This window comes from Centruroides sculpturatus, unplaced genomic scaffold (genome assembly GCF_000671375.1).
Source record: "Centruroides sculpturatus isolate CEXI.00-Female unplaced genomic scaffold, Cexi_2.0 scaffold16, whole genome shotgun sequence".
Lineage (NCBI taxonomy): Eukaryota > Metazoa > Arthropoda > Arachnida > Scorpiones > Buthidae > Centruroides > Centruroides sculpturatus.
The window spans coordinates 1,328,769-1,342,378 of record NW_019384548.1 but is presented as its reverse complement, the minus strand read 5'-3'; the positions used below and the strand labels follow the sequence as shown (position 1 = coordinate 1,342,378).

At 27.5% G+C, this 13,610-nt stretch overlaps 1 protein-coding gene across 1 annotated transcript in view; it reads right to left on the bottom strand.

Annotated features, from left to right (window-relative positions):
- Nucleotides 1–8,242: 8,242 nt before the first annotated feature.
- Nucleotides 8,243–13,610, bottom strand: part of LOC111623584 (PR domain zinc finger protein 15-like) — a 74,325-nt gene continuing 68,957 nt past the window's right edge. The window contains exons 12-14 of the mRNA XM_023366211.1: nt 12,951–13,127; nt 12,667–12,812; nt 8,243–9,578 (exon numbers count right to left, since the gene is read on the bottom strand). Of these exons, the coding sequence (XP_023221979.1) occupies nt 9,411–9,578; nt 12,667–12,812; nt 12,951–13,127 (491 nt within the window). The 3' untranslated portion in view covers nt 8,243–9,410. The remainder of the gene's footprint in view (nt 9,579–12,666; nt 12,813–12,950; nt 13,128–13,610) is intronic.

Sequence of the window (13,610 nt, the reverse complement as noted above, 5' to 3'; positions counted from 1 at the left end):
GATGGCTTCCAGATCAGCTACTTCACGTGTTAATTAACACGAGGAAACATATTTCAGAACAATATTTGACGTAAATTTACTTTATTCGGACTTTAATATATTCGAATAAATGTGAAAAAATGAATTATATATATATAATTAAATTAAATATTTCTCGATATAGGACTATTTGTTTGTATCGAAAATTTCTAAACGTTAAATTGCGATTAATTGTATATATATATATATATATATTTTCTTTTATTTACAATAAAATAATTGCAATTTATAAACATTTATTTATTATTTTGAATTATTAACAAATTATAATATCGATTTAATTGATAGAAAACGAAAGAACTTTCAATTAATGTTAATAGAAGTGAAATTAATAAATTAGAGTGGAAGAAAATTTTCCTTAAATATAAAATTTGTATTTTTGAGAGGGGGAATCAGCTTACTGTTATGAAGACCCGGATTGAGATTTCGGGATTTTCCGGATATATCGGGCCAAGTCATTGTGGGCATAGACCAGTGTTTCTCAACGGGGGCAATATCGTTTTTCCATGTTGAGGGGGCGATCAGTAACAATTTGTATTTTGGGGGCGCGAAAAACAACTTTCTAGGCGATATAGTAAAACATTATATTAAGAATGATTAGATATTTTATTCGTTATATCGTACAATAATTAAACAAATAACATTATACTAGTCACTAGTCTATTCGATGCAGTACGGATTTGGCGTTAGCCTTGTCCCTCGGCATCCGAATTTTGTAGTGAAGGGAGCGATAACGGTTTTATTGAAGGGGGCGACGATTCGTTAGAGGTTGAGAAACACTGGCCTAGACGAATCCACGATCAAAAGGCCCTTTTAGTGTCTACAGAGCAGAGACAAAAATGGGTGGAAAAAATAGCTTCACTTCATCTAATATCAAATAAATCATTTAAAATAACTTTTCGTTAATTATTTTTCAATTTTATTTTAAATTTTTATTCGATTTATAATTTCATCATCATTGTTTTATTGTAATAAAACGTAACCATATCAAATCTTCTCAATTACTGATTTTTTTTAATTAATAAACTTTAAAGACATTACTAGATTTTGTTTTTAAATAGAGACCAAAATCTGCTTAAAATACGGATGCAATTCAATTTATTTTGCTTTTTTAGTGAATAAATTAAATTCAGTTTTCAGTAGAATGAATTTTTCGACAATATTATTGATTCGTGTCCTGCCTTTAAATTATATATATTTTTATTATTTTATTTATAAAAGTGTTTTTTTTTTTAGTTTCTTTCTTACTCTAGCCTTCACTTTCTCTTTTCTTAAATTTAATTTTGACAAGTCGAAATTCTACGTCAGTAACTCGTCTTTTTATATATTCTAAAGGTATACAGCAAGCCGAATTATTAATTTCATTAATAATTTCAAACTCGTAGTATATTCAGCATGCTACTAGACTTACAACTATAAAATTCTTACAAGAAAATATATATTTTTTTCAGACTTTTTATCACTTCGCATTCCACGTATTTTTGTCTCTATCTAGAATATTGAGATGCGATTTTAAAATATATATTGGACTTATAATCTGAAAGAATAATATGAAAATAATTTTTATATTTCAAAATTTTTCAGCTTTTTTCTTAAAGTATAAAATTATTCAGGAAAACTGTATTATGAATTTAAAGTAAGAATTATATAGTAGACCCCCTCTATAACACTATAGATAATTCCGTGTTATATGAATTCCATTTTGTACGAGTCACTTAGATTTTACAAATACGTGAGCAGTTCACAGCCCGGCACACGTATTTGTAAAATCTAAGTGACTCGTACAGCATGGAATTCATATAACACGGAATTATCTACAGTGTTATAGGAGGGTCTACTTGTATTATGGTTAGGTATATAAAAAGTTGTTCCTGTTAATGATAAGCTCAGATTTTAGTTAAATTTGTGTTTAAGAAGTCTTAAATTAACTTCTTAATAATATATTAACCCCCTCGAGCTGGTATATTANATTTAAAATATATGCTCTCCATCTCAAATTAGTAATGGATTGCCCCTGTACATCATACTTTTCCTTTAGCAACAGAGTCGTGCAGGTCATCTAACTAACTCTTTTCGGGGAAAAATTTATGAATTCAGATAACATGACTTCCGATTTGTATGGGAAATTCGTAGATAATTAATCGGGACCTTCCGCCCTAAGCTTCATATCTGATCTCGGCTTTCATCTTTTACAACTCCATTCTCGAAGTTAAGGGAGGACAGACGGACGGACAAACTACAGTGGGAATTTATAGATCTACAATTTTTCCACATTGTAGCCCAACTACTGTATACGAGTAACCTATATTACTAGTTTGAGTATTATTAGCACGTATTATTTTAGAGCTTAGTGTACTGGCGATTACGAAGTATGTTGGTACAGAGTAGGTTTAAATCCTGCAACTCCGTAAGAAAAAAAATCCAGCAACGAGTTGAGTTACTTAACTTTTCCGGCAAAGTTTAGTGGCGCCATCTGTTATCATATTTTATAAAAACTTTTTATACTAAAAATTATTACGGAATGGCATAATCTTAATTGTTTCAAATTTCTTTCTATAAATATTCCACATAGAATTTCTCCATCTTTTTTATTCTTTAAGACAAATTTAGATCAAATGTTTAGTGATGTTTCTTATTTCTCGCACTACACAAAAAATAAAAAATAATCATTTTTATTGATTTTTAATATTTAACAGATTCAAACTTAATTATAGAAAACTTTAATTTTTTTTAAATTATTTATTTCTATTATCAGATTGTTTATTTTGAATATCATCACTGGTATAATAGTACAAATTTTTAGATAAGAAAGAAGCTGAATGTAACAGAGATGTGACCAGAAGGATGCTTGGACCCCAACAAGAGCAGATTTTATATAAAGAAGTCTGAAAGTGACCATATTTGCATAGAAACTGCAGGGAAAAAGCAATGGGGGATTTAGGAAGTGCAGCTGCATACTCACTCCCTTCTGGGGATTTTTCTGGAGTAAAGCCGAGTAAGGTAGTAAAAAATTTTACAAGATATATTCTTTCCTTCCTGCAATCCTCTAAAGATTTATGGATTAGCTGTTAGGAAGGAGATGTAATTAGGCAAGTAGGACGTCTATATAATATGACTAATAAAATGAATACAATTGAAAGGAATACAAAAAAAAAAGAGAGAAATGAAATGAAAAGGTTAAAAAAATGTTTAAATACCAAAAAAATTATCGTGGAGGAAGAGCTAAAGAATATTTATTTCAAAAGTTTAGAGCGATAACCTTGTTAAATCAATTCTGTTTAGATGATTTATACAGATATGTAAAAGTTGATATAAAGAATGGAGAGAAAAAAAAATGGAAGGAATGTGTTACTTAAAGGTCATTTCTCACTACTGAACAATGTGTGCGTTACCTGATAAAGCGGCTTTAATACAGCTGGATAAGCAAGCCGATGACAGTCCGTTTCATTTGAAATGCAACCAATGTAATGCATCTCATCTCTATCAGATAATTACAAAGATTTTTAGCATTTGTATAAAATGTTTATATCTATGAAGAAATATATATTTAAATTTTAATAATAATCTTTTATCTGAATTATACTATTATATGTAACAATATTTTTACATTATTATATTTATATGTGATAGATTTAGATAAACGTCTACTTTCGCGTTACGTACAGTTTTATGTAAAATATAATTTTAATTTTTCATATAAAATTAATATAATAATAAGATTTTAGGACAATAATACTTTAAACAAAACAAAACATGGCATTTCTGATTGAATATTTAACGCTAGCCGTCGATTTTTTGAACATTGATCAAGGATTGTTAAATGAGATCTATTGGTGAACACCAATCTTTTTAACCTCACGGAACACTAAACTAAACACTAAACACTAAACACAATTTTGAATCCCTCAAACTACTATCATAATTTTTTTAAACGATACAAACACCTAGAATAATGATCATAAAAGTTCCATTTTACTTTATTAATATGAAATTCAATTTTTCAATTATAACAAATTAGTGTGAAGTTTGTTGCTGCTTGTTTGAAATAAGTTTATGGATTCTTGGCTCTTTTCCACGAAGGACGACAATTGCACTCATTATTTATTGATTTATTAACATTATTATTTATTTATAACAGCCATTTCGTGTTTGGTTTTCGTGTTAGATTCGAATAAAAAGTCTCCAATGAATGAGAAAAAGCAACCGAGCATTTTGTAATACTTCGTGTAACCTTGAATCGATTAAAGTCCAAATTTCTCCATGGATCACCAAAATTTTCTCGCAGACTACTGCTGTCCTAGACGACAGTTTAGGCAATTGAATAAAGTGATAATCAACGAATCCAATAAGATTTAACAACAAATATATATTTATATAAGTAAAAATTAAGCGTAACAATCACGCGAATTAAATGTGAATGTGTAATTTGTCTAAAATACAATTACACCGAAAAATATTAATAAGCGAAAATCTTTCTATTCGTTAATTAATTTGTTAAAAATGCAATCAAACACAATTTATGCTAAAACATTTCTTATTGAAATATAAAGGCGCTTTAAGTATAACTAAGTATAAATTATATTGACAGTATTTTTATTTTAAAACTTATCCCTTCTTGTAAATAACACAGTCGAATTTTCAATAACGGCCATCTCTAAACAGTACCCATTTTTTATGAAAACTTTTTTTTTTAACATTCCTGAAGATTCAAACTAAACTTGACCAGTGAGATGATAAGAATAAATTTATTGTGACATCATCACAATGTAGGGCTGCAATTTTTAATTTAAAATATATGCTCTCCATCTCAAATTAGTAATGGATTGCCCCTGTACATCATACTTTTCCTTTAGCAACAGAGTCGTGCAGGTCATCTAACTAACTCTTTTCGGGGAAAAATTTATGAATTCAGATAACATGACTTCCGATTTGTATGGGAAATTCGTAGATAATTAATCGGGACCTTCCGCCCTAAGCTTCATATCTGATCTCGGCTTTCATCTTTTACAACTCCATTCTCGAAGTTAAGGGAGGACAGACGGACGGACAAACTACAGTGGGAATTTATAGATCTACAATTTTTCCACATTGTAGCCCAACTACTGTATACGAGTAACCTATATTACTAGTTTGAGTATTATTAGCACGTATTATTTTAGAGCTTAGTGTACTGGCGATTACGAAGTATGTTGGTACAGAGTAGGTTTAAATCCTGCAACTCCGTAAGAAAAAAAATCCAGCAACGAGTTGCATAACTTTCCCGGCAATATTTAAAATTCATCTGTTATCATATTTTATAAAAACTTTTTATATTTTTAACTATTAAAAAATGGCAAAAAACAAAGCTTAATTTTGAGGGTAGGGATAGGTTTTATAAAAAGTTGTAAATGCTAATAAAGACTAAAATCGTCATTAAGTCTGAACATACCCCCTATATCTCTCTCCACCCTCGACTTTTAATTAATCACCAAAATTTAATAACATCAATTCCTCTAATATGCAAATCTCCCTACAAAAATTTCAGAAATTTTCGGCAAAAAGCACAGGAATTATTAAGCTTCAAGCAGGGTAAACAAATCGTACCTCCCATACACACTCATAGAAAATACCCTCAAATTTTTTTTTTTTTTTGCATTTCTCTCCGTTTCAAGGTCTCCAGTCTAAAAATGTAAAAATCTTTGGGGAGGTCATTTTTCGACCGAGTCGCTATACTTTTAAAAGCTGGCAAGAGCTCTTACTCAACTTTCTCAGCACTTGAACCAGAAGTTAAGGAGACCATTAAGAGAAGTCCAATAATTTTCAATTATATTCAATTTTTAGCAGTAATAAAGGCTTAAAAGAACATTATTTTTTATAATAGTGATATTCTCTATTTAAAAAACATGAAATTAGCTCAAAGTCGAGAGTATTGTGGGATGCCATTTGTTAATAAAAGTATTTTTAAATAACGTATATTATAAAGAAAAAAGCGAAAAAAGGCTTGATTTTGACGAGTAGCGAAGAGTTTTTAAAAATATTGTAAATGCCAACAAGTAAAATTTTCATTAAGTCGACCTTTATCTCCCCACACCCTTGAGTTCCACGCTCCAAAATTTAATAGTTTCAATGCCCCTTACAAGTTACAAGCCAAATTTAATTTCTTATTACCATATCTTTAGATGTAAAACGAAATAGATGTCAACGTCGAGATTTGCAGAAAAAAAAACTGGGTCATTCAACACGATCACAATACTTTCCCGTGTTATGTTATGACAGCTGGAAAGTAAATTTGTCATGCAACTTATTACAAGATTATATAGTAAAAATAAAACGCAAATATATTGATAAAAACTGAAATTGGGAATTTTTACATTCACTTCAGATTTGTCTACATACTGCAACTGTCGTTCGACCAATAACTCGTATATGACCGAAGCTGGCATTCCATCTGGTTCACAAGTTATTATTGCAGTGGTTTTTTAACCAGGGCACCACAATACATCAGGAGTGCTGAGCAACGCCGTTAACACTTACATATATTACTAAAACTACGAAAATCGCAATAACTCTACATTGATGAAGTAGGGATGCAGTAAGAAAGAAAATTTACAAGTTGGGGATTCAAGTGTTAGAAAAAAGTTGGAAAACACTGCCTTAGTGTATACGTCTACTATTTACATGTAAAATGTATTCTCTAGTTCGATTCTGGTGTAGTTAAATGAACTTTATCAAAAAACGAAAATTTAATCTCTTAATATTTGTCAAAACACAGTATGTGCTAACTCCCCCAAAAATTGAGAATTTATATGTTAGAATCAAATATAGAAAAATAATGTGTATGCATACTGCAGCTTAATTAAATGCAAAGAAAAAAAAAAGAGAGAATTTATACATATTTTTGTTTTTAATAAATGACAACATAATATAACAAATGTAAATATTATCACTATTATAGTAAGATTCAAACTTGATAATTTAAGCATTAGTGCAGCTAATCAAGTTATGTTGTTAAATGTATATCCATGTTTGAAATGTAAAAAGTAGAGTCAACACAAGTGTAATTTTTAAGATTGGAAAAGATTACCTCTTTAGAGGATTAATTGAAACTAATTTTTCTTTTAAATCAAAATTGAATATGTATTTGACTTGTGTTTTACTTTCCTTATTTATGTTGGAAATAGATATGATATACATAAACGTTTTTTATATAATTTATAGAAAAGTTTCTTCTTTAACAGTCTTTTCTCATTTATCTGTAAAGCCCACGGTCCCGACATTATTGGATGCAGTTTTACTGAATGTTCCAAACTATAATTAAATTTGAGTTTTATAAAATTGTAAAATTAAATTACAAGTTTAATTTTACAATTATAGTAAAGAACACAGAGTGAAACTACATTAAACGAATTTTGAAGTTTTAAGGCAAACTATAAATGTATTAATATCAGATAATGAGATATCCTTTGAGAAGCGGTCTATAGGCATACCCTGTAGGTCTTTTATTGATACAGTATTAATAGTGCATGTTGTTAATGATACATTGAATCAGACAAGCGTCACATAAGACTAATTTTAATCACAGGAGTATCATTGCTAGGATGCTGTGTCGGGGAAGAGAAAGATGAGAGATTATAAACAACATTTCTTCTTGAAATTTATCCATCTTATTTATTGAAGATTTCTTGTTCTTAATTGTAAAAATTTTCCTCTCTTCAGGTAGATTCGAAGAACATCTGGGATAATATTTAAAATTAAGTTTACCGTATTTTTCCACGTACCACACTCACCTTTTCTCCAAAACAATAACATTTTGGAAATGGAGGTGCGTTTCATGGATGCATAGGCAACTTTTATATATTAATGTAAAAGTGGAAGCAATTTCTGAATTATTATATTTTGTAAATTTATAGATTTAATTCATATTTTGTTACATTTTGTTATTTAATATAAATACAGTATTTATGTAATTAAGAATATTATATAATCTTATATCATCATATATATTAGTTTATGTAAATTATTTATATTGCAGCTGCAGGAAATGTATCAAAATAATTTGTCTGTGATTCACATTGAAAATAATAACGTTTATTAACTTTTTCATATTTTACCTACCAAAATTTAGGTGAGCGTGGTAAATGAAATAAATATGGTTTTATCCATCTAGAATAGTTGGAAAAGAAACATCATCAGGGAAATAAAAATTAGGATTGCAGACAATCTCTTTTTGTTGGAAGAACTGGAATAACTTCACAGTTCAATGAATAACATATATTAAATGTACTCTCTGGATTCACAATAAGTTGTGAATGCAATCCACTGCAGCATAAATACATATATCACAACAGAGATACACAGTATCCATATATGTCAGCTTTTACCTATGTCATGAAGTATGTTGCAGTGGATCCTACATAAGTTTGCCATTTGAGATACATTTAAAAGATTACAATATAGATCTTTTCCTAAATTTTAACATATAATATTACATGACATATGGTCATTTACAGAAAGTCTTCAATTTGCTCAATACATAAAAGTACACAAAATTTTATCAGCAACTCGCAATATAAAATATTATCTTTGACATGCCTAATACTGTATCAAATAAGTTTAATTGTGCAATGAATTTTATTGGAGAATCATATTGTACACTTACTTTTCGAAGAAAAACTCAAAATAACCAGTGCACAAGCAAAAGACAAAATGATTAGTTGTTCCGATACTGAAAGACCATTAAACATTGTTAAACATGATAATTTCTCAGAATTTCCTGAATTTTATATTTATATTCAATAAATCCAATTCTGTCAGTCATACTAATGGTGGAAGGTGTTACAAATGACTAAAGAGACCTTCTGTTATTATATCCACTTTAAAATATAATTATTGCAGTCTTTAAATTGATAATGAGAGATTATATATATATATATATTATTGTGCAAAACTGTGCTGGATATAATTTTCTTCTAATTTTATGATAAAGAATTGAACCAATTTTCCATGTTTGATGAATAGAACTGTAGTTTTGTTGAATAACATGTTTTATAAATCTTTCATAACTTGAAATAGAAGTTGGAATGTCCCTTACTTAAACAAGTTTTGATATCATTTTAATGTAGCCATCATTTGTAGAAATAGTTTCAAAATCTGAGATATTTGAATTAGGATATTTTGAATTTATTCTATAATCTGATGCTAGGAACAACAGTGATGGTAGAAAATGTGATGGAAATAAAAGAACAATGTACAAACCCAGAAGTGATGGCAATTGATGATGACAATTTCGTCCAATTCATATCATGTTTTCCTATACAAGTTGTTATACAGTAAAGACTTCAATCCACAGAGTGGATATGCATTCAACAGTTTGATAACAAGAGCACTATATATTATGTACTTTGCTGATTATCAACTGAGGTTCCATTGTGTGGAACAGTAGTTAAAATATATATGTTTGAATCAGCTTCATTATGGGTCTTTGGTATCACTTCTAGTGACTGAGATGTACCTGGAACAACTGGCATAGCTAATATAGTTTCTGCTTCATCGTCATCATCCTATAAAAAATATTAGAAATTTAATATGAAATTATAAATTAAAACCTATAATTACATAATATAATACTATCTTATATGAATATGTAACACATTTTTTAAAATTAAAAACTTTTGATATTGTGTTTATTAATTGATTTAATGCTTGTTTATAAAGTTTTAATAGTTATTATTACCATGCAGATGCTGATATTATCCAAATACATTGAATCATATCAACTTCCAATTTACGACATGTTTTAATGGACACACACAATTCCCATAATTATACTTTAGAATATACAAAACAATTTTAATCATTTGTAAATATTTCTTTCTTTTCATAATTATTAATTAAACAGAATTATAATAATAAAAGAGAAAAATATCTACATTTCAAACAAGAATGTATAATCTAAACCATCAAGACAAAATAATAAATACAGATATATCAATCATTTTGATAATGAATTTATAATAATGATAATAATAATAGTACTCAAATTTAATCTACATAATTTTTAATCATATATTGTTTTAAGTATATTAAGAAAAACATATTGAAATTTAAAATTAGAGTCAAAGTGAAAAATTTTATTGAATTTTGTATAACTGTATTCAACAAATAACATATCAGAAAGCAAAAGTAATTATTGCCTTATATGAATTGAAAATAAATCATTACCAATTAACAAAACTCACTCAGCAAATAATAAATAGACCATCAAAATACTCTTTAAGTTGCTGAGATAATTTATTTAAAGCTAAACTAAAGTTTTCACCCTATTCAATATGCCATCCTCAGGTTAAATAAAACAATGGTGTAAAATAGAATACATAANCCCCCCAATATATATATATATATATATATATATAAAATAAAACAAAAATCAGATATAAAATTAAATATTAAAATGTTAGTTTAGCTTTAAATAAATTATCTGAGCAACTTAAGTGGTATTTTGATGGTCTATAAATTATTGCTTATTCATTCAAATTTCATTATTATATGCACTACACTACTAATTATTTTATTAGTGTGTTTATGCAATATAAACTAAAAAAATTTTTACAGACTTGCCTACTAATTTTAGATATCTGAAATGGGAAAAATTTAGAAAGCAACAATATTCAGAAAAGTATCATTGCATTCTTGTAATTATTGTGAAAATTTTTTTCAATAGTTATTTTAAACTTAGACATTTAGTCTTTAACATTTCAAATGATATAATAAATTTGAAAAGAACTGAAAATTAAAATAATATTTCTAGTCTATTTGAAAAAATGAATTATTGTAACACAGAAGTAAACCTAGAACTTTTTCATCAACATTGCTATTCTGTTTAATTTTAAAATTTTTATTAAAAAAAAAAATCACCAATAATGAAAAAATATAAAACAAATTTATATTTATTGAAAATAATTTCAATTAGTTGAAAAAATTTTCATTCAACTTATTTAATTTTATTAATAATTCTATAAATATTTTCCTATTTACAGTAGAGCATTGTTTATTCGAAAGTCGGTTATCCGAAACATCAGTTATCCGAAAGAATTCCAGCTGACAAATTTAAATTTTTACTAGTGCTGTGGTGCTGCAATCTTTGGTTATGTCTTGGGCTACTCAAATATTTTACATTTTTGATACTAGATTAACTTCTGAAGTATAATTTTTTATTGTTTTTATATTTTTCAATATATTTATTTTGTTTGTACAAAATAAAGATATAATTATTAACAATACAATAGCCACGATTATTATTTTAAAAAGTTTACGTTAGGCTTAACATTGACAAAAATTCAACGTGAAGTGATACGCAATGGAGAAAAATTTCAGGATGGGATAGGTTAATATATTTTTCTGTACATAATTGGTTATCCGAAAAATAAGTTATCCAAACAACCCGAGTCCGTAATTGATTCGGATAAACGACACTGTACTGTATTTTATAAAAAAATTATTTTAATTTCTCATTTTTATTATTACATACTCTTGATAAACACCAATATAATAATATACTTACATTGAATCCAAAACATTCAGCCATATCTTTTTGTTTCTGTTCTAATCTTTTTCTAGCTAATTCTTGTTCTCTCCTAGCTAAGATTTCTGGATCACCAACTGAAGCAGGAAGTACTACTGTGTCAATTTCACTTTGGTCATCTTCCACTTGTAAATTAAAATGAAAAAATATTCATAATTAGTTTTTAAATTATAAAAAAATTGTTTAAGCAAAATTAATTTAATCATATATTTTATTATTCTTTTTCGTTTAGTATAAAAAGTTCTAATTTGTTTTATTTTTACCTTCAATTGTTCTTATATTTCTATTTCGGTTATTTTTTGGCGGACGACCTCGCCTTGACGGAGTTGGTGGTGATGGACGATCAATCTCATCTAATTCTTCAAATACTACCACTTTACGTTTTCGTGTTGATCTACGTGGTTCTGAAATATATGTATTGTCTACTTTTTCTTCTTTTACTAAAAAATGAAATATAAATTTTTAAAATGTACAGAAACAATTTTTCAAATATGCAAAAGTTTAAATACTAAAATTCATTTTTTAAACTTATAATTTTGAAATAGTAATATCATCATCTTCAATCCCAACTTCTTGTTCACAAAGAATTTTGCTGTTTTTATCAGTAATTTAAAATGATAATTTATCATAGAATTACTATAAAAACTTTGTGTAAACTTATAAAATATTGGCTTGAAATAAATATTCCATTTAAGATTTTTAAATTATANAATTTTTTTATTGTTTTTATATTTTTCAATATATTTATTTTGTTTGTACAAAATAAAGATATAATTATTAACAATACAATAGCCACGATTATTATTTTAAAAAGTTTACGTTAGGTTTAACATTGACAAAAATTCAACGTGAAGTGATACGCAATGGAGAAAAATTTCAGGATGGGATAGGTTAATATATTTTTTTGTACATAATTGGTTATCCGAAAAATAAGTTATCCAAACAACCCGAGTCCGTAATTGATTCGGATAAACGACACTGTACTGTATTTTATAAAAAAATTATTTTAATTTCTCATTTTTATTATTACATACTCTTGATAAACACCAATATAATAATATACTTACATTGAATCCAAAACATTCAGCCATATCTTTTTGTTTCTGTTCTAATCTTTTTCTAGCTAATTCTTGTTCTCTCCTAGCTAAGATTTCTGGATCACCAACTGAAGCAGGAAGTACTACTGTGTCAATTTCACTTTGGTCATCTTCCACTTGTAAATTAAAATGAAAAAATATTCATAATTAGTTTTTAAATTATAAAAAAATTGTTTAAGCAAAATTAATTTAATCATATATTTTATTATTCTTTTACGTTTAGTATAAAAAGTTCTAATTTGTTTTATTTTTACCTTCAATTGTTCTTATATTTCTATTTCGGTTATTTTTTGGCGGACGACCTCGCCTTGACGGAGTTGGTGGTGATGGACGATCAATCTCATCTAATTCTTCAAATACTACCACTTTACGTTTTCGTGTTGATCTACGTGGTTCTGAAATATATGTATTGTCTACTTTTTCTTCTTTTACTAAAAAATGAAATATAAATTTTTAAAATGTACAGAAACAATTTTTCAAATATGCAAAAGTTTAAATACTAAAATTCATTTTTTAAACTTATAATTTTGAAATGGTAATAACATCATCTTCAATCCCAACTTCTTGTTCACAAAGAATTTTGCTGTTTTTATCAGTAATTTAAAATGATAATTTATCATAGAATTACTATAAAAACTTTGTGTAAACTTATAAAATATTGGCTTGAAATAAATATTCCATTTAAGATTTTTAAATTATATATATATATATATAAATGGACATGTATGTCCCTATATCTCACTTTTTCGCCAAAACTACACATCGCACGTGAATGGTGTTTGTATGTGGTGGTAGCCCCAAGTCTCCATTCGTGCATAGGGGTGGTTGCGTCTCGATAGCTATAAGGGTGCGGGAGATATGAGGCTGAAAGTGGTTGAAAGTGGCTTTCTATTTCGAATGTTTTGTTCGAATTT